The sequence below is a fragment of the Sceloporus occidentalis genome, unplaced genomic scaffold (assembly GCF_023333645.1).
Source record: "Sceloporus occidentalis isolate IW3139 unplaced genomic scaffold, rSceOcc1.0.p SCAF_351, whole genome shotgun sequence".
NCBI classification, from domain to species: Eukaryota; Metazoa; Chordata; class Lepidosauria; order Squamata; family Phrynosomatidae; genus Sceloporus; species Sceloporus occidentalis.
In genome coordinates this window covers 265,829-288,979 of record NW_028317331.1, presented here as the reverse complement: position 1 = coordinate 288,979, position 23,151 = coordinate 265,829, and the positions used below count along the sequence as shown (strand labels likewise).

Genomic DNA, 23,151 nt, shown 5'->3' with positions numbered 1-23,151 from the left:
AACACACAAAAATCGAAGCATTGTCTGATTATATGTTTAGATTACATGGTTTATATAGCATCTTATCTACTTGTAATAGCATGCATTATTATGATTGGTTACTTTTCAAGCAGGTTACACCTATTAAGCTGCATAATTAAAAATGGCCCAGACTTGACCTTTTATTCTATATATATATATAGAATATTATAGAGGAAGCGTGTTGGCGGGGACTGGTGCATATATCATGGACATGACATTTTCTACTTCCTTATATGTAAACAAATAATATTTTCGATAACATAAGTATTTTTCCAACAGTAATAAAAGCTTGTGATATCCTTGGAAAGGCGCAGGAGAGGAATGTAACGGGATTGTGACTAGAAACAAAAATAATAATTAGCGGACATTAAACTTTATGCTAAATTACTATCAGCCCGTTTAAGTTCAGTTATCTCATCCCTAATACACCCGGACCAAGTTAGCTTTATCCCTAACAGAGAGGCCCCTGACAACATTCGGCGCACGATTGATTTGCTTGAGGCAGCCAAGGCTTCTACTCAGAGATCTATGCTATTGGCTTTAGACGCAGAGAAAGCCTTTGATAGAATTGACTGGACATATATGTGGGAGGTGATGAACCGGTTTGGCTTTCAAGGCAGCTTTGTGAACGGGGTTCGAGCACTGTACAGTTGTCCGACGGCGACTGTGGCCCTGATGGGTTGTGAGTCTTCGGCACTGGACATTAAAAATGGCACGCGTCAGGGTTGCCCCCTTTCTCCACTCCTGTTCGCCTTATGTTTGGAACCTCTCGCAGCAGCTATTAGGGCCAGTCCGGACATACAGGGGATTGCGCTACACGGAGTGCACTACAAATTAAGTTTGTTTGCCGATGACATTCTGCTCACCCTGACGAACCCCCTAATCTCACTTCCTAACCTTTTTCGCCTCCTGACGGATTTCTCCCGAATCTCCGGTTATAAGATAAATGACTCCAAGTGTGAGGCGCTAGATGTTAACCTGGAGCCACATGTCCAACAACTCATTGCCACTAATTTTAAATTCGCCTGGCAACCTTCCTCTATCACGTACTTGGGCATACACCTCACCAAAGACTTTGCAACACTGTATCAAGCCAATTATCCGCCTCTCATGGGGACTTTACGCTCAGAGCTGCGACACTGGACCCGCTACAACATATCGTGGCTAGGGCGTATATTTGCTGTCAAGATGAACTTATTGCCCAGGATCTTATATCTCTTTCAAGCGCTACCCATACCAGTCAAGAAAGACGAGATTGCGGCCTTTCAATCAACTGTCTTCAACTATGTGTGGGCCAACAGGAGAGCGCGCGTCAAAAAGTCTACTATGTATAAACCGAAGCACTCAGGGGGTCTAGCTGTTCCGGATTTCTTCTTATATTATGTGGCGGCTCGAGTATCTCAATTGGAGGCTTGGTCCTACCCAGCCAACACCCTTCCGTGGGTAGATATAGAACAAACGTACTTTCCGCACCAGACCCTTGCGCAGATCCTGTGGCTGGATAACCCGACGCTCCTCGGTCCTTCCTCTTCCGCAGCTGTATCAGCTGCACTCCTTCTCTGGCGGGCTTGGCGCTTCAGATTACGTTTAGCGGGTCCACTTTCTCCACTCACGCCGTTGTTGTCCAATCCTCTTTTCCCTGAAGGCATGCATACGTCGACATTCCGGTGGTGGTCGGACGCTGGCTTAACCACTCTTGGCGACCTAGTTCGAGGCTGACAGATGTTTTCTTTTGCCACACTCCGGGAATCCAAGCATATACCTCCGAATGAAACGTTCCGCTACCTACAAGTACGTCATTTTATACGCTCCTTATTGACTAGAGGCGAGATGTCTACTCTAACGATTTTTGAACGACGCTTTATGGCTCGCAAAAGGCTTAAGGGATCAATCTCGGCGCATTACTCCAGCTTTATTTCTGTTACGTCCGCTCATCCTCCTCTATATCGATCCCAATGGCACACAGACTTACTCTCTACTTACCCCGACGATGACTGGCATTCGGCGGCGAAGACACTACACAAAATCACGATCAACACACTGGTTAAGGAAAGGGCTTATAAGGTGGTCGCAAGGTTGTATACTTCTCCCGTGCAATTGTCACATATGGTCAGGGGTTCTAGTGATTGCTGGGTCCGAGGATGTGGGGAACGGGGCATGTGGACATGTGGCTTAGTTCAGCCTATTTGGTCCTCTTTTTCGGCCCAGTTGTCAAGAGCGTTAGACACCAACATACGCCTATCCCCAGAAGTGGCACTCCTCATGATGGATGTGCCAGGCAGCACCTTGTCCACACCAAATCAGCAACTTATTCACAGGATATGCGCTGCGATCAAACAGGCTATTGCTAAAAGGTGGAAGGGAGCCCCTCCAACCAATCCAGTCTAACATATGGCATCTCATCAGTATGGAGAAGATTACCGCCAAATTGCACGGTACCATGCCGAAGTTTGAGGCTATATGGGAGCCTTGGCTTTCTACATACCCCGGCCCTAGGCCGGTTCATTCGCTGCTCCGCCTGTAAATTGGCAAAGAAGGTTTTTCTTTCCTTCTTTCTCTCTCTTCTTTTCTTTTCGTTTCTCCTTTCTTTTTCTCTTCTCCCCTCCTACCCCTTTTCCCTTCCCCTCCACCTGTGAAGTGTTTGACAGTTGATTGTTTACTTACCATGCGCGACTTCTGTAGACACACGCAGTACCCATTAGGGCTATGATGTCTGTGACTTTATTCACTGCTGCATCCTTGTTGCAATTACTTGCCACAGTCTACAGTTTTGTATTGTCTAGACTGTGGTATGTATTCATGTCTATGTATCGTGAAATGTACTGCTGCAACACTTTGGAAATGGCAACGGTTGCTTTCTCTATGTCAAAATGCAAATAAAACACTTTAAAAAAAAATAATAATAATAATGATAATTAGCAGAAATCATGAATAATAATCAATAATAATAATTAATAATAATCAATAATATAAATAATAATAATAATAAAAGGCGCGGCCCTGACATCGGGGTAACAAATAAAACTGCGGATGGATATTATTTCCCGTTTCCTACCCCGTGTCCAAAAACAAACAGTTTGAGAAATGGAGATTTACGGTTTGGCCTCTTTTTATACCCAGATATCGCAGCAGTTCGAGGGGCAAAAACCCATCCACGTGGCTTAAATGTTACTTTTACAAATCTGCCCCAACATGTGAACTGCATCAGTCCCGGGTCTGCCCCAGAGACCCTCGGAGCAGCAGAAATGCCCTTTGAATGAATGCAGTTCCAGCGGGATGCCCGGGGATTTTAATGATCCTTTTTTCATGCAGCGTGGGGGGGGGGCAGTTTTACTTCCCAAGTAGGCAAATGCTACCCCCAACGCAGGGTATTACGCCGCGGATACCGTGCAGCGCGGTGGCCGGTGAGTCGGTGCCGGTGTCTGCGATCAGCTCTGGGCTGCATCCCTGGGACCCGCCGCGCGTACCTGGGGGCCCTTCTAACTGAACTGCCCCTGAGATTCGGCAAATATTAACCCATCATGAAGATTCTATGCAGTGACCCACCAAATGAGTCACCCAAATGGCTCTAATAGCGGTCGTCATGGAAACCTTGACTTGTCATTATTTAAAGATACACTTATTTGAGTCACCTGCATTCAAGCAGGGATACCAACCCCGACATACTGGGGGCAAAAGCACCATCTGGCTCAGGGGGCCAAACCTTAAGATTCCCAGATCTGCTGCTGCACATACATGTTTGTGTATGCACATAAATACAGTATAACATACATAACACACAGGTCCCGTGACACGCATAGCCTGTAAGTAGTTTAACCCATTAGGTGTCAGAGTGCTGCGGGAAACCCGTTGCATTTTGTGTACCTGGGGGGCAGTTTGGTCACCCCAGGGTTAGGTGTCTTTTAAGCAGGGGCCGATAAAATGACTCCCCACAGCCCTGACACACCTTCCCGATTCTTTGTCTCCAGTCCCAGGAAACAGTCGATGCTTTTTTCAATAATAATCAGAGCCCCCTGTAATACTTCCGGTAATACCCTTACAATGCCCCCTGTAATACCCCTGCAATACTACCAGGATGTCTCCTGTAATGCCCCCTGTTTTACCCCCTGTAAAGCCCCTTGTAATATCTCCTGCAATGCCCCCTGAAATACTCCCTGTAATACCCCCTCCAATACTGTCTGTAATAACCCCTATAATGCCCCCTGTATTACCCCCAGTAATACATCCTGCAATGCCCCCTGTAATACCCCAGCAATATCCCTTGTAATGTCACCTGCCCCACACCGAGGGCTCTAATGCTCCATTGCAGGGCTGAGCTAATTCAATGATCAGAGATCTGCCCCAGGACTACCCCGCGGTCAGGTAACTGCACTGAATCCCAGGCCATGCACCACTGCCACTGCGAGATGTGCATGGAGTCAGGCCACGGGCAACGTCCGCTTACCTGGGCTCACGTGTCAAATAGGAGAACACGCTTCCCACCCCGGATCTTTATAGCGTGTGTGTGACACGTCTCCCAGATCCACAGAGAGCGGCGGCGAGCGAGGAGAGGGACGCGGAAACTCAGGAGGAATCAAAGCGATTGTTAATTAAACGGAATAAAAACCCCAAAGGAAAGGAGAGCGACCCTTACCAACAGCCAACAAATGCCCCGGCAGTGGGTAACTGGGCAATAACTGCCTCCCAGCTTGGCCAGGAAAGCTTAATGTAACCCAGGCAGGAATATGTCTTGGACCGGGGCAAAAACTGTGAGACTCAGGAGCAGAACCATTATAGTTCCAGTTGCTCATTAACTACAATCCCCATCACCATGACCCAAAGTATGATAGGACTTTTAGTCTTATTAACCGTTATTTAACTGGTTCCATTCAGAATCCCTGAGTCATACTCCACGTAACACACAGACTTTGGTCTCAAAACACTTTATTTATGAAGATATTTGCTCAGAATGAAGCCCATGGAGCAGCGCAGCTTAGTGGAGTGGGCCTTGACAGAGCTAGTGGGTGTGCATGAAGGAGTGATTTAATTTAATTGGTGCAATTTTGTTATGGGTGGGGTTAACGCTAAGTGTATATAAGGGAGCCATTTTGTACAAGGCTCACTTAACTGTTTTTCCAAATCTGGATTGTCCCTTCATTTATTAGTGGGATTGTGGAGGCGTCTACCCCGTTATTTCACAGCAGCGGGGATAGTTGGGGATGATTGTTTTTGGTACAGTGGGTTTTGGTTTGCTTTAGTGATTTTACTTGGTTCAAGTTAGTTTGGAAGGTTTCCAGCTGGCCTGTGGCTCAGAACCTGGTGTGGTGTAGGGGTGTCTCTGTATGCCCCTACATGGGTTATTATTTGGTTATTCGGTGTGGTGTAGGGGTGTCTCAGTATGCCCCTACAGTGGTCAATGGGTTAAGGTGGAGGCACCTGGTATGTGGTGGTGCCAATGTTATACGGTTAATATCTTTATGGGGGGTCATTGTCATTGTTTATGAAGGGCAAATACTGATCTCACGGGGAACTCTGATCTCTGACAGCCGGGGAAGGTCTGTGCTATGGATGCAGACAACCCCCGCAGCTAACCGCACCTCCTCCCGGCTGCAGCGGAAGTTGTCTACGCGAATCGCGTAGAGCTCTACACGCTGCCCGGACTAAGCACCGGGGACTCGGAAGCACCAGTAAGTGGGGCGGGGGGGGGGGATAGGGGAGACAGGTGGATCCAGGTCCCCTGCATTGCTGCGGGGGATCTGGATCTTAGTCTCATAGTCAGACCTAGTTGAGGTCTGATTATAAGACGACCCCGATTATAAGACGAGGGGTATTTTTCAGAGCATTTGCTCTGGAAAAAACCTTGTCTTATAATCGAGCAAATACGGTATATACACCATACATACACCAACCATACATACATACAATCATACATACACCAACCATACATTAATACACACACCAACCATACATACATACAATCATACATACACACACCAGCTATCCATCCATACATACACCAACCATACATGCATACAAAAAACTGGGCCGAACTCTCATTAATACTCCTGTAGGCCAATCTCTAATTAATATATTTATGGCCCGATCCCTCATTAAAACTCCTATGGGCCGATCTCTCATTTATACCCCTGTGGGCCGATCTCTCATTTATACCCCTGTGGGATGATCTCTCATTTATACCCCTGTGAGACGATCTCTCATTTATACCCCTGTGGGACGATCTCTCATTTATAGCCCTGTGGGCCGATCTCTCATTTATACCCCTGTGGGCCGATCTCTCATTATTACCCCTGTGGGCCGATCTCTCATTATTACCCCTGTGGGCCGATCTCTCATTATTACTCCCCTGGGCCGGTCCCTTAATATTCCCCCTGTGGGCCGATCTCTCATTAATACCCCTGTGGGCCGATCTCTCATTAATACCCCTGTGGGCCGATCTCTCATTAATACCCCTGTGGGTCGATCTCTCATTAATACCCCTGTGGGCCGATCTCTCATTATTACTCCTCTGGGCCAGTCCCTTAATATTCCCCCTGTGGCCCGGTCCCTTATTAATACTCCTGTGGGACGGTCCCTTATTAATACCCCTGTGGGCCGGTCCCTCATTAATACCCCTGTGGACTGGCTCACAATAAATACGTCTGATCCATAATTATTATGTTTATGTTGTGATCCTTGATGAATACACCTGGGACGTGGCCTTTAATGTATAGATAGATAGATAAAGATGGATATATATATGAGGACAGATCTCTAGTGAAAACGTCTTTATTCATACAGACAGCGGCTCCTAAATGAATAAACCCATGGCCTGTCAGATAATGACACACAAATAACACACGTGGCCTGTCAGATAATGACACACAAATAACACACATGGCCTGTCAGATAATGACACACAAATAACACACATGGCCTGTCAGATAATGACACACAAATAACACACATGGCCTGTCGAATAATTAACACAAACGTGGCCTCTTTCAACTGTGTAAAGAGTTTGGTTTTAAGAAAATCTAAAGGCGACACGTTTGGCTGAACTTTTTTCTTTTTCGTGAAATAATTTCTTGACATTTGAAAGTTTTAATAGGTTTTGATAGAGAGTAACGGAAATCCGCTCTGCTCGCTGTAGTATTGTGTACCAGGCAGTAGAGGGTGGTCCAAGAGAGGGACCTTAGATTACTATGTAGGTAAATTATTCAATATGAAAGGAAAAAGGATAAGAACGAGGCCAGAGGCTTAAATAATGAAATATGTTTTTATTTCAGCAAATACTGGATAATATAGACAAGGCAACTAGAAGAGTAAGATTCAATTGGTTAGTTATATAATTTAATGTTACGTTGAAGGGACCAAGTAGCAGAAGACCATGCCTACAAAAATACCCACCAGTTCATTGGTCATCTGCGAGACTGAATCCCAACCAACCCAACCAATCAACTAACCAACCTACCATCTCATAAGTATGACTAATCCACAACTAACTAAACCAGTCAACTATCCAGCCAACTCATTCATATGACTGATCCCCAACTAACCCAACCAACTCATCTATGTGCTTCAACCTCAACAAACATTTCTCTCTTGACTAAACTGATAAATAAAATTCTTTGTGGTAGATTTCCCTTCCCTTAGTCGTGTTACTAATCCCCAGCAAACCCACCTTCCTCACCTAACTCCCCATCTGCCTGACCTATCACTAACCAACCCACCCGCCTGGTTTATATCTAACTATCCTCCTCTCTTGCCTATATCTAGCTAACTGTCTGACCACCTCCCAACTAACCCAGTTGCGTGTCAGTTGCCTGGTTGAGTAGCTGAATGCATCTATTTAATGTGGGCCATTAGTGGGATGATTGATGGTTAGCCTCCTCTAGAGGCCCTCACTAAAGCACCAAACTGGCTGAAGGCCCCACTCATGCCTTGGAGGACATTCTGAACGTAACGAGGCTCTTTATTGAGCGTTTGACGTCTTTGTTCCTGAGGCTGTAAATGATGGGGTTCAGCACCGGGATGGCCATACAGTAAATGGCCGACACCACGCTGTCCATGCTTTGAGAGTTGCTGGATGTGGGTCTCAGATACATGAAGACGAGAGCGCCATAGTACAGAGTCACCACCGTGATGTGGGAGCTACAGGTGGAGAAAGCCTTCATCCTCCCTGCCAGGGACGGGATCCGCAGGATGGCCGTGATTATAAATACATAGGAGACCAGGATGAAGGTCATAAACCCGATACCAAAAACCGAGGCCGAGACAGTGGTGAGGACCTTATTAGTACGAGTGTCGCTGCAGGAGAGCTGGAGCAATGGCTGCACCTCGCAGTATAGGCGGTTGATCTGGTTAAAATCGCAGAACTGCAGAAGCGAGGTGGGGAGACTTTGAATGACAGAGTGAATGACGCCGCTGGTCCACGCCGTGGCCGACAGCTGGAGGCACACGGATTGTCTCATGATAATTCTGTATCTCAGTGGGATGCAAATGGCCACGTACCGGTCGTACGCCATGATGGCCAGCAGAATGCACTCGCAGGTGGCGCAGAGCGTGAAAAGATACATCTGGCAGATGCAGCCCAGAAAGGAGATGCTGTTAATGCCCCTCGTGATGTTTGTGAGGATCTTGGGGACGGTTATGGACGTGTAACACATCTCTAAGAAGGACAAGTTGGCTAGGAAGTAGTACATGGGGGTGTGAAGGCGTCCGTCGGAGATGACGGCCGAGAGAATTACCACATTCCCCACCAGCGTGACGAGGTAAATACTTAGGAAGGCGACAAAGGAAAGAACTCGGAGATAAGGGACGTTCGGAAGACCCAAGAGAACAAAGATGGTGGCCGTGGTGTTGGCGGTCATCGTTCTTTATCTACATAAACAAATAGGAAACGGGCAGATCGTCATAAATCAGAGACGCCTTAACATCAGGGCATTGTACAGCGCTACGGAATATGATAGTGCTATATAAAACAATAAATAATAATAGAATCCCAGAACCTGCCGGCAGATCGTCCCCCGGCGGCCCCCGTCTAGTCGCCCATTACTCCTGCTGTAAAGACTCAAACTGTAATCAGTCGTTGGTCCCGTCTTAGATTCAGGAGCCGTATATCTATCCCATGCATGTTTAATACCCTCACTGTATTACCCTCTACCGCTTCTGCTGGGAGGTTGTTCCATTTATCCACCACGCTCTCAGTAAAGTAAGGCAAGATTTTCTTACATTGTATTCAATCTGCCCCAAACCTTTGCCCCCAGATGATGTAATAAAAGCTTGTGATATCCTGGGAAAGGTGCAGGAGAGGAATGTAACGGGATTGTGACTAGAAACAAAAATAATAATTAGCAGAAATCATGAATAATAATCAATAATAATAATTAATAATAATCAATAATATAAATAATAATAATAATAATAAAAGGCGCGGCCCTGACATCGGGGTAACAAATAAAACTGCGGATGGATATTATTTCCCGTTTCCTACCCCGTGTCCAAAAACAAACAGTTTGAGAAATGGAGATTTACGGTTTGGCCTCTTTTTATACCCAGATATCGCAGCAGTTCGAGGGGCAAAAACCCATCCACGTGGCTTAAATGTTACTTTTACAAATCTGCCCCAACATGTGAACTGCATCAGTCCCGGGTCTGCCCCAGAGACCCTCGGAGCAGCAGAAATGCCCTTTGAATGAATGCAGTTCCAGCGGGATGCCCGGGGATTTTAATGATCCTTTTTTCATGCAGCGTGGGGGGGGGGCAGTTTTACTTCCCAAGTAGGCAAATGCTACCCCCAACGCAGGGTATTACGCCGCGGATACCGTGCAGCGCGGTGGCCGGTGAGTCGGTGCCGGTGTCTGCGATCAGCTCTGGGCTGCATCCCTGGGACCCGCCGCGCGTACCTGGGGGCCCTTCTAACTGAACTGCCCCTGAGATTCGGCAAATATTAACCCTTTGATAGCCCATCATGAAGATTCTATGAAGATTCTATTGACTTGTCATTATTTAAAGAGACACTTATTTGAGTCACCTGCATTCAAGCAGGGATGCCAACCCCAACATACTTGGGGCAAAAGCACCATCTGGCTCAGGGGGCCAAACCTTAAGATTCCCAGATCTGCTGCTGCACATACATGTTTGTGTATGCACATAAATACAGTATAACATACATAACACACGCGTTCCATGACACGCATAGCCTGTAAGTAGTTTAACCCATTAGGTGTCAGAGTGCTGCGGGAATCACGTTGCATTTTGTGTACCTGCGGGGCAGTTTAGTTACCCCGGGGTTAGGTGTCTTTTAAGAAGGGGCTGATAAAATGACTCCCCACAGCCCTGACAGACCTTCCCGATTCTTTGTCTCCAGTCCCAGGAATCAGTCGTTGCTCTTTTCAATAATAATCAGAGCCCCCTGTAATACCCCTACAATGCCCCCTGCAATACTTCCTGTAATACCCCTACAATACCCCCTGTAATACCCCCTGCAATACTGCTACAGTGCCTCCTGTAAAGCCCATTGTAATAACCCCCTGTAAAGCCCCTTGTAATGCCTCCTGCCCTATACCGAGGGCTCCATTGCTGGGCTGAGCTAATTCACTGACTGCGAGATGTGCATGGAGTCAGGCCACGGGCAACGTCCGCTTACCTGGGCTCACGTGTCAAATAGGAGAACACGCTTCCCACCCCGGATCTTTATAGCGTGTGTGTGACACGTCTCCCAGATCCACAGAGAGCGGCGGCGAGCGAGGAGAGGGACGCGGAAACTCAGGGGGAATCAAAGCGATTGTTAATTAAACGGAATAAAAACCCCAAAGGAAAGGAGAGCGACCCTTACCAACAAATGCCCCGGCAGTGGGTAACTGGGCAATAACTGCCTCCCAGCTTGGCCAGGAAAGCTTAATGTAACCCAGGCAGGAATATGTCTTGGACCGGGGCAAAAACTGTGAGACTCAGGAGCAGAACCATTATAGTTCCAGTTGCTCATTAACTACAATCCCCATCACCATGACCCTGAGTCATACTCCACGTAACACTCAGACTTTGGTCTCAAAACACTTTATTTATGAAGATATTTGCTCAGGTACCAACAGCTGCCTGTAGGAGTGAGGTGTGAAGTCACAGTGGTAAGTGTGGGAGCAGAGAGTGGGGGTTCAGCATGGATAGACAGAGAGGGATGGTCAAAGTCCTTGGTACGCCATCATATACAACACTGCAAAGAATGATTCTTTTATTGTTGGTTGGGTTGTCGGAGGGCTGCGGGGATGGCGGGGGGCTCCAGTCCATTTCCTGCGGGGCCACACAGCGGTATCAGTGGATTTCCTGGGACACAAATCAGCCGAACAAAAAGCACTTTCTCCGTGGAAAACAAGAGAGTGCCTCGGTTTGGCTGGTTAGTGCCCAGCAACGGGGGTCCCGAGGGTCCTGAAACATTCAGTGTGAGGGTCTTCCGTCTTCTTCTCAGCCTTCTGGATCATACAGACAGCGACGGGGAGGGTCTGGAAGGGGCACTTTATCCTCAGGGGATCTGCTGCCCACACAATGCCCCAAACAAGCAAACACTTCCCCAACCGGGGTACACAGGAAAGTGCTTTGTTTGGGGTGCTGAGTGCACAGGCTAAAAGCGGGGGCAGAACCACACAAAATAACACATTATATACCCCATACAATCATACATACACCAACTATACATACAATCATACATACACCAACCATACATACAATCATACATACACCAACCATACAATCATACATACGCCAACCATACATACGCCAACCATTCATGCAATCATACATAAACACACCATACAATCATACATACATACACCAACCATACATACACACCAACCATACATACATACACCAACCATACATTCACACACACCCCAACTATACATACATACACCTACCATACATACACCAACCGTACATACATCACCCACGGAGGCTCACGTAGATTTGCTGAGACCCAAATCAGCCGAACAAAAAGCACTTTCTCCACTTGGAACAAGAGAGTGCTTCGGTTTGGCTTTTCTGAGTCCAGATTCAGGGGTCCTGAAAAAAAAGGGGTTGAAATCCGCTCCCCGTCTGGTCCCTGGTGCTCCCCTCGGCCCCTGTTCCTCATCTGGCCCCTGGTCTTTATTGCCCACACAATAACCGAACTAGAAAGCACTTACTCATAGAGGGTAACAAGAGAGGGCCCCAGTCAGGTTAATGTGCAAACACAGAGTAGTTTGGGGTGGGGGTGGAGGGCATAAGGTTGGCACTAGATACATTGTTCAGTTTTTACCCCTCGAACCCAGACATAGCTGCCCTCACGATGCCCCAAACATGGAAGCACTTTCCCAAAATGACTAATACAGGAGAGCACTTAGTTTAGGGTGCCGCGAACACAGACGTGCTCCAACCTCGGGCGCTCCGACAACCGTCCGGCGATCATTGTTAATCCACGCGATAACCAAACTAAGAAGCACTTACTCACAGATATCAACAAGAGAGGCTCCTAGTTTGGCTACCGAGCAGACACGGGGGTCCACACCTGGAAACACAGCCCACTCGGGAAGAAGAGAGAGACGCAGAGTGACATGCAAACAAATTGGTCCAGTCGGTTATGAGATCAGAGTTATGAGGTCATTGTCAGTTTCAGAATGTCGTCAAAAAGAGTAAAAAGCCCCCCAAAAAGGAAATGCTGATTTATACAACACCCAAAACGAGAAGCACTTTCTGACATCAGCCGAGCACAAGACAGAGCTTAGTTTTGGGTGACGTACAATCAGAGCAAAACATCAGTGTGAGGTCACTACGAGGAGAGTGATGTCATAGTAAAGAGTAAGAGGTCATTGCGCAATTTATAGGGCAAATTAAGGGAAAAAACGGTATTAAAAGAGCCAAAGATGAAGGGCCCGATAACACAACGCCCAAAACAAGAAGCACTTACTCACCATCAGTGAAGGGGCGCGAGACAGAGCTTAGCTTTGGGTGACGTACCATCAGAGCAAAAACATCAGTGTGAGGTCACAGTAAGGAGTCAGAGGGTATTGTACATTTTCTGGGGCAAATTAAGGCAGAAGAGTATCATAAAACCTAAAGATGAAAGGTCAGTTAATACAACGCCCAAAACGAGAAGCACTTTCTCACCATCGCTGGAGGAGCACAAGACAGAGCTTAGTTTTGGGTGACGTACAAACAGAGTCAGTGCTTCCTATGTTAGCAAAACCATTTCTTGTTGATGAGACCGGAGAGACGGGAAAGACACGAAACAGATCAAAGGTGTGCTGGAGGACTCGATCTAGAAAACAAGAGAAAGGAAAGAGATGAGGTCACCGGCCATTAGAAAGGGAACCGGGCGATGGTTAGGGGGCATAATGTCGCAGAGATAGGTTGTCGTGGTTGGAGGGTTAGAGCATAGAGTTGGAGTGCTGGGTTTGGGGGCATATGGTTGGGGGTTAAGGGGCACAAGGTTAAATGGTTAGGTTGTGAGGGAAGGGGCTAGAGGGTTGGAGGTTTGGGGTAGAGGGTTGGAGGTTTGGGGTGGAGGACTGGAGGGTTGGGGTAGCGCTGCAGTGTTGGCGTAGAGGGCTGCAGTGTTGGGGTGGAGGGTTAGAGGTAGAGGGTTGGAGGGTTTGGGTAGAGGGCTGAGGGGTTGGGGGTAGGGGCTGAGGGGTTGGGGTGGATGGTTGGGGTAGAGGGCTGGAGGGTTGGGGGAGATGGCTGAGGGGTTGGGGATAGAGGGCTGAGGGGTGGCAGAAATAGAGGGTAGAATCAGCGGGTGACAGAGTTAGGCATACATACAAGCAGTGTCTCCATTTTACCTGTTGAGGTCTTCTCCTCTTCCTCCTCTGACCCTGCACCTTTTTATAGGTCCTCCCCACTCTAAATCCATCCAATCAAGTTCAGAGCCAGGGGCTGGCTCTTTGCATTTGACTGGTGGGGGTATTATTTAATTGTGAACACACAGGGGTAGAAGGCGGGGGTAAGAGACCTTTTGGACTCACATCTCGAATCATAAAGGAGGTGTTCGTGGTGGGATCTCGCATATAAAAGACCTCTTGAGAAACAATGGGGTCTGTTTACCTCCTCGTTGGCTCGGGGGCTCTGAGGGTCTTATCTACTAACTAATTAAGTTAATATCAGCATTCAGGTGAATGGGACCCCTTCGCCATCTTAATCCAGTAGACATGTAGATCAGGCTCACTGAATCCTTAAAGAGAGCAAAATATTTTATTTAAACCCTAAAGAAGGACAAGAGATAAAGTGTCAGCGATTGGAGGGGACGCGTTAACCCCTAAATATACACCAAAAGCAGGTAAATCCAGGGCTGAAACTGCTTCCTGCTGGAAAAAAGACCTTAAAAAACTATTTGGAATTATTAAGCGGCAGATATTGTTGACCCGCAAAGTATCCGAAAAGTGGCCAAAAATGAAGCATTTAATGTCCTATTTGGGTCAGCAGGAAAAGTTAATTCCCTAGACTGTAAGCTCTTGGGATCGGGGTTCACACTGTCTAAAGGCAGATCTGGTCATCTGTGGCTCTCCTCTTTACTCTGCGTCTCTCCGGGGATTCTACAGTTTAGTCTTGGGGTGAATGGCCGGATTTTAAAGGGTGAAAGGGCACATTTTCTGGGTATCAGTGTGAAGGGGCAGATTCTGAAGGTTGAAGGGGCAGATTTCCTGGTATAACAGGGGACTGTTCCCAAGAGCTTACAATCAAGTCATTTATTGGGGCGTCTTGGAAGCTGACACTCTAAACATATATATATTGGAGGAAACGCTCCCCATAACCTGATAATATGACACCCGGCGGCACTTCATTAATACCAGAATGCTCATGGCTCCCATTCTAATACCCCAGCAGGGGGCCGAGGGCTAATCTACTCCCTATCAACACCTCCCAAGTTGTCTTTTAAATTGCAAATGGCGTCTCGGCAGAATATTCAACATCCTGTCGGCAGATTGTGAAAAACACACATTCCGGCTCTACATTCACTGATTACTGAGAGATGAAAAGCCAGGTGATACTTTCAGGGGCAAATAAAATGCAGGAATTTACCCCCCTCCCCCAGAACTAAACCTGTATACAGGGAGAAGATAGGGGCAAGAAACCCCACAGGGGTGCAATTCCAGACCGACACCAAATTATATATATTATTTTATATACTACAATATAATAGCGGAGGATCCCTATAGAATATTATATATATTAATGAGGATCCCTATAGCATATTATATAGTAGCAGAGGATCCCTATAGTATATTATATATTAATGGGGATCCCTATAGTATATTATATATTATATAGTAGCAGAGGCTCCCTATAGTATAATATACATTATATAGTAGCAGAGGATCCCTATAGTATATTATATATTAATGAGGATCCCTATAGTATATTTTATATTATATAGTAGCAGAGGCTCCCTATAGTATAATATATATTATATAGTAGTGGAGGATCCCTATAGTATATTATATATTATATATTAATGAGGATCCCTATAGTATATTATATATTAGCGGATTATCCCTATAGTATATTATATATTAATGAGGATCCCTTTAGTATATTATCTATTAATGAGGATCCCTATAGTATATTATATATTAATGAGGATTCCTATAGTATATTATATAATAGCAAAGGATCCCTATAGTATATTATATATTAACGGATTATCCCTATAGTATATTATATATTAATGAGGATCCCTATAGTATATAATAGCAGAGGATCCCTATAGTATATTATATATTAACGGATTATCCCTATAGTATATTATATATTAATGAGGATCCCTATAGTATATTATATATTAATGAGGATCCCTATAGTATATTATATAATAGCAGAGGATCCCTATAATATATTATATATTATATATTAACGGATTATCCCTATAGTATATTATTTATTAATGAGGATCCCTATAGTATATTATATATTAACGGATTATCCCTATAGTATATTATATATTAATGAGGATCCCTATAGTATATTATATATTAATGAGGATCCCTATAGTATATTATATAATAGCAGAGGATCCCTATAATATATTATATATTATATATTAACGGATTATCCCTATAGTATATTATTTATTAATGAGGATCCCTATAGTATATTATATATTAATGAGGATCCCTATAGTATATTATATAATAGCAGAGGATCCCGATAGTATATTATATATTATATAGTAGTGGAGGATCCCTATAGTATATTCCGGATGTTTTTGCTGCCATCGCCTATTTCCGTTATTATATTCCCTGCTTTTGGAGACGATTCATCCATTGGAGTCGTTACTTTGTATGTGAATCAGAGAACAATCTGGAAACATTAGAACAATCTGTGAGATCACACGCTGAGGATTAACCCTGTCTGCGTTCTATTAATGTCTTTAATTAACCCACACTCATGCATGTTTACGTTCCCCTTACTGTATTACCCTCTACCACTTCTGCTGGGAAGCTGTTCCACTTATCTACCACCCTTTCAGTAAAGTAAAACTCCATTCCTTTCCCTCTCAGTCTCTGACTCTCTAGTGTTAGATTCCGGTCTCTTGTAACTTTTCTCCTCCTTTGAAATAAATTCCCTCCTGTCCTTTATCCCTTTATGGATTTAAATGTCTCTCCCATCTCCGACCCCCCTTTCTGTTTATACGATGCACGGGACCCCCTATCTGTGTATACAACACATGTGACCCCCCCTATCTGTGTATATGACACACGTGACCCCCTATCTGTGCATATGATGCACGGGACCCCCCTTTCTGTGTATGCGACGCACGGGACCCCTAAGTGTGTATAAGACTCGGGGGTCTGGCTGTGACCTCTGCTATCAGTTCAGGGGGCCGTCCGGAGACTCATCCCTTTTGTTTGCCCTCGGCGGGGAGTTTGGCCGCATTCCATTCAGTGATCCTGGAACGGGAAGGGGGTATTTATGTAAAGTGATCGGAATCTGCCTCATTAACACACCTATCAGAGTCCCCGCAGATCCTGCCCCCGCCCCGCATTCCCCAGCAGAGATGAAAGAAACCCCCAATCTGCCCCAAACCCCCCTACCCCCCAGGTGCAGGGGCTTGTAGGACTACATACTAAGCAGGCCATTTGCCTTTAACATGAATATATCACAATTTGATTGTAAGCTCACATGGCAGCGTCCGTATCAAACACCTCAATGATTATATCCTGGGAAAGAATATTCTACTAGATGGTGAGCTCCTGGGGTCAGGAATCTAACTGCTCCGGTGTTCACTCCTGAGGTTTTTTTTGAATAACGAAAATGAGATAAAAACATATCGCGCCAAGAAAGACCTCGGAGGTCCCGAGAGCTGGCGTAACTCTCCGGGGGGGATATAACGGGGCGCAGATACTGTGAGGGGGGGCATTCTGTGGAGTGTTACAGGCCTCAGTAGAAGTTAAGGATTTAAATACGCAGAACTAGCAGTTTCTGTTACATAAGATTTTTTTATAGAATCACGAGAGTCTCAGGAATGATTTTAGCCTCCTGAATGCCCCAGCTTCACGCTTTAGGTTCCGGTATGGAAGAGGTTAAACACGGCGTCTCCACACATGTTTACGCGGCGGGAGGTCGGGGGCTCGGGAGACGCGGGGCTGCCTCTGCTGGGGCTCATTACCTGTAACTACCTCTCGTTAGACAGAATTCCAGCAGGAGCGCGTCCGTCCGCCGGGGCCGCAAACAAACTTCATGCGGATATTAAAATGAACCTCAGACAAGACCCACAAAGGGTTAAATTACGATTTCTATATCGCCGTCATACTCCGCAGCGCTGTACAATGTGTATTATTTATAGATCGCTGTCATACTCCGCAGCGCTGTACAATGTTATTTATGTATCGCCATCATACTCCGCAGCGCTGTACAATATTATTTATATATCACCATCATACTCCGCAACGCTGTACAATGTGTGTTATTTATATATCGCCATCATCGCCGTACAACCCATAATCAAGGTCACCCAACCTAAAAACTGCCCCTGCTAGACACACTCCCTCCAGCACGCTAACCGGGAAACCATTCTTACCCCCCCCCATTACTTAGATGCTCTAGAACCCCAGACCCCCCCCCCCAGCAGGAGAACCTCTAGCACCCCAGAACCAGCCAGTGAGTGACCCAGCAGTCCCACGTTATAACACCAGAGCCCCCCCGCTCACAAACCTCGGCCGACGCAGCCACGCAATTAACCCCCAAGACACCCATAAAAAAAAAATAAAAAAAAGACATTAAATAGAAGTTGCAATTTATTTCCGATTTTCTGTTTCTTCTCTGTGGACAGAGGGGCAGGAGCGGATATCACCAGTGTAACTAAAACCCAGCTTTCCCAGACAAGTGAAATATTTAAAAATCAGCGTTTGCCCCACCACGTCCAGTTCCACGGACAACCGGGTCTCTACGGGGCGAGAGCTACTTGCCCCGAACCAGCAGCTTACGAGGGGTTATCTAATGGAAAATGTTTGGCTGTGATGCCCCCGGGGGCCGGCTAGCATAAAAACACCTCCTAGAGGGACTATGGTGATCGAATGGCAACAAAAGAACCCAAACGGTAACAAAGGATCTGGATGGGGATGAAGGCAAGAAGTTTAAACAGCAGCGGTGGGGACCGGCCTTGAAGTTCGTGGAAAGGCCACTAGATGTCCCCACTGAGCACGGTGTGGAACCCGTCCTCACGGGACCACCGACCAATCCACCCATTTCTCACCGGCAGGCGCGGAGTCCATGGAAAACCACACGTGGCATTAACTAATCGTGCAAAAATATGCGAAATCCCGTGCGGGCTCCTGCCGGGTCTCCAGAGTCACGTTGTCGTACACGAGCCCTTTCCACACACCCTCTTCCACCAGGTTCACGGTCTCGCCATCCACCTTGGTCTTCCTAATGTAGGCTTTGAAGGGGATGGACACGTTTTCTATCTTTGACACCACCAGTTGGGCTATTACTTTGCTGTGCGGCGGGACGGCCACGGTGGCGCTTCTCTTCTCCACTATCGCCCTGTGAGTCGTCGCCGTCTTCTGGAAGCTCCCGTTGTAGGTTACTGTGGCCTGTAACGACATGATGGAGAACGTGGTGGAGAACGTGGCGCTCAGTCCCCACGCCCGGGCCCACTGTGTGGTTTCCGTGGTCCTGGTCTCCCAGTTGATTTTGAAGTCGTGATTTTGAACCGCGTCGGTGTCGTTGACAAAGACCTCTTTCTTCGCGACATGGGGGCGGCAGGTCAGTTTGGAAACGTCCTCCAGCTGGACGTCCGAGATGTCAAAAGACGGCAGGTACAAGTCGCCCATTCCGGTGCGGAAGCGGCAGCAGTCCTCCACGCTCGGGCGGCTCACCTCTATGACGTTCTCGTGGTGACGGAAAGTCCGGCACACAAAGTGGCCGTTGGAGGCTTTCAGCATCACCTTCTCCCCATCGTGGAAAACCTCAAACTCGCAGAGCTCGTCCGGGTGGCTCTTGTCCATTTCCAAGTAGGCGACGCCGTCGTACACCACGCAGCTCACGTACATGTCACGGAAATCCCGCAAGTGAACCTTCCCGCTCTGGAGAGAAGATACGTGGAACTTGCTGGTGAGATCTTTGGTCTCTCGAGCCTGGAGACGGTACTTGGAGCCGATACAGCAGGAGCTCCAGAACATGTCGTTGTCTGTCTGGAAAGAGACCCCTTCCTCAGTGTCCAAGTGAACCCCAAGAGGACCGAGACCTTTGGAGACACCCTGCAGGAGTAAGACAAAGTTTAATAAGAATATATACGTATTCCTCGGGGTAATTAATCACCAAACCCCCCCCCCCCCCCATCGGTGGGACAATAAGTCTCGAGTGCCCAGAATGCCCAGTGTCATCCACCAAGACACGAAGCCTCTTACCATCTGAAGCTCTCTGGAGGGATTCCTGAAAAACGGAAGAAAGAAAGAAATGTTCAAAAATAAAGTTATCCTGACTGCTCCTCACCGACCCGATTGCTCCCCCATCCCCATTTACCTCTCAGGCCACGGTCGGGGTCCACGGCTGCATCCCCCGCACTCAAGCTGCCATTTAAAGGGACCACCTACAAAAAAAACATTACAGCTCCAAACACCGGTCTGTGCTTTCTATCCAATATTACTCTCAGGGTCACTGCTCTGGCAAACAGCCCTGCTTGAATTTAGGTGTCCCAGTCGGGCATTATTTGTAAGGACTGGTGAGGCTAATGGTGAGAAAACGGCAGAGGATGAGCACGGGGCCATCACCGGGGGAGGGGGCTAACAGAAAAGGGGGGGAGATGCCAGGCAGCACCGGACATGCACAATCACACAGGGGGGCTTATCCCAGCACCAGCGAGCCCTCACGTTAGTCTGTACTCACCACAACCCACCAGCAGCTTCCACCAAACAAATAGGAAGCTGCCCCACCACCAGGGGTATTTAATATGTTGGAATGGATCAGGTGTTGGATTTCACGCTTAATCACAGATAATTGGGGCATTTAAACAGAGATTTGGGATGTAAATATTCGTTTTCTGGACCAGGTCTTCTTCCCGAAACTTGGGGCAAAGGGGCAAGTTTTGCATGACCTGGACCTGATTTCTTCCTACCCTGAGGACACTGATGCCCTGTCTGGGGTTCTTGCTGATATGTAGTTGTATTTTCTGCTTGAATTCAGGTGACTCCATTAAGCAAATGAGCTCTGAAAAGTCAGGCTTTTACCTGGGAACTTGTGTTTCATGTAATGAGATGTTAAAGTTTAAAGGTCCCCCAAGACCCCCAGATGGTCCAAGAGTCTCCTTCAGGAAAGTATAAGGGAATTGGGGGCCAGAATTATCCCTGTGAACTCCAGCTGCTGTAGACTACAACTCCCATTATGCACAGCAGAGTCGTGTGTTGTCTGTTGTAGAGTACGGACGATGTTACCCCTCTAACTACCCCCCGACAACAACGTTACAGACAGCTCCGCACGCTGACCCTTCTCCCCAATGTCTCAAAAGAGGGGGGCACTTTTGTGTTAGGGGGTGCTGTTAGAGGCGTGGCTGGGGTATTTGGGTAATTGAGTAGGGCATTTAGAAGAAGAATAATGGGGTTTATTTACCCCGTTTAATTTATAAAGCAGTTTCCTGCTGTTTCTATACACATTATCGGGGCTTATGGGGCTGTAGAACCCCGCGGTACCCTCATACCAAGCAAACATTCTGACCTCCTAGAAAAGAGGGGCATCAGGGAGGAGAGAGGGGCATCAGGGTTGGAGAGAGGGGCATCAGGGGGAGGAGAGAGGGGCATCTCGGGAGAAGACAAAAAGGGGAGCACAGGGGTCTTGGAGCGGGACTGGGCAAACTAAACAGGGACATTAGGGAGTTATTCTCCTGCTTCAGGGTCAGGCTCATTTAGAAAGGTATGCGGAGAGCCCCCTTTGATCCCGCGCGGGGGTCCCCCCAGGCTGCCCCATACAGCAGGGTAGAGGCGCCATCTGCTGCCCGCGAATGGAATTAACATCTGGAAGCAGAACCTGATTCCATCTTTACAGTCAGGCAGGCCTATCATACAGGCTGCCTAGGGGCCACTAGCTGGCAGAGGACGGCGGCGTGAGAGCAAACAGGAGGCAGGGTGGGAGACTTACTACCCCAGGGCCCTATAAACCCCAGGGCACTATATACCTGTCAGGGCCCCTATAAACCCCAGGGCACTATATACCTGTCAGGGCCCCTATAAACCCCAGGGCACTATATATACCTGTCAGGGCCCCTATAAACCCCAGGGCACTATATACCTGTCAGGGCCCCTATAAACCCCAGGGCACTATATACCTGTCAGGGCCCCTATAAACCCCAGGGCACTATATACCTGTCAGGGCTCCTATAAACCTCCGGACTCCATAAACCCCAGAGTGCTATAAACCCCAGAGCCCCACTCTTGTAATGCCTGTCGAGGCCCCAACATTGCCAGTGGCCCTCAGCGCAGAGGTTAATGCCTCTGGATGCCGTCACGGTTCTCTTCATCATGATTTCATTATATTGTACAGTAAGAGGGGTCCGCATGTACCCGGCGAGACCCCCGCGTGGTTCTACCCCCTCAGCGAGCCACAGGTCGCCGTCCGGTATGAACAGGATTCTGGGAAAGACATTTCTGTCTAAGGATATATTTAGCCAGACCACAAGAGTGCAGTCAGTCCTTTTACCCCCCTTACTTTGAAATAAATCCCCAGACAGGTGGGAGCCCATTACTTTAATTCCGTCCCCGACACATCCCTCTAAGCCTGAGCTTTGTGTTCCAGTCCTGAGAAAGTTTTCAGTTCCAGTAAAACTTTGTTGAGTTTCTTGTGTGTTTCGGAAAAGTTGGGCTCTGTGGAGACCCGAGGCTGTCTCGCCCCGCTGAGATCTGTCTCGCCCCGCTGAGATCTGTCTCGCCCCGCTGAGATCTGTCTCTGTGGGGTGATGTGAATGATTATATCAGGCGGAGGAGAGATGAGAGCTCAGGAGCGACGGGTCCTGTGTGTGAGTTCTGTGATAACGGGGGTGAGTTCTGTGATAACCGGGGGGCCGGGGTGACCTCAAAGCCTGTTACTGGTGTGAATATTCCATGAATCGTTATTCCTCCCCGCGTATCTGTAAGCAGGGGCAATTGTTAATTTTATTATTGTGATGTCTGTATTGATGATGATGTCATCGTGGAATTTTCTGCATCCTCAGAAGTCGCTGGGAGTCGGATGATCTGGATTATATCGGGAGATTCATAAGAAGGAATCCATTGCCGGCCATGAGATCCGATCCGTCGGCCGCCGATACCCCAGGTCAGTCTAACAGGAAATAAAGAAAAGGGGGCAGAGCTGGAGGTCGTTGGGTTTAGAGCGTCAGCTTTTGGGACCCGGTTACTGTTACAGTTAATGAGCGCACGTTGGGTCTTTGAAGAGTTCTGGTTTCAGGCGACACTAAGAGCAAAAGAGACCCCCCCCCCGATATTGTGACGGCTCCGTGTCCCGTCAGCTCGGGTCCGTCCACATCCATGCGCCTCGCACTCAACCGGTGACCCCCCTCCCCCAATAACCAGGACTGGTTTCCGGGGGCTCGGAACCCGGTGCTGTTATGGGGGCCCCAGCGCTGACATTGCTTCAGTTCCAATAGTTTCCTACAGTTATTGTAATGATTTACAACTCCTGAGTGCAGATCGGGTG

General features: G+C 47.4%; 1 protein-coding gene across 1 annotated transcript; it reads right to left on the bottom strand.

Annotated features, from left to right (window-relative positions):
* Positions 1 to 7,934: 7,934 nt before the first annotated feature.
* Positions 7,935 to 8,870, bottom strand: LOC149274045 (olfactory receptor 5V1-like). The gene has a single exon (XM_089505901.1). It carries the CDS (start codon positions 8,868 to 8,870, stop codon positions 7,935 to 7,937), a length of 936 nt encoding a protein of 311 aa, XP_089362027.1.
* Between the last annotated feature and the right edge of the window lie 14,281 nt (positions 8,871 to 23,151).

Bases quoted from the DNA above. Each gene is read 5' to 3' on its own strand.
- LOC149274045 (XM_089505901.1), bottom strand. From the start codon at position 8,870: ATGACCGCCAACACCACGGCCACCATCTTTGTTCTCTTGGGTCTTCCG.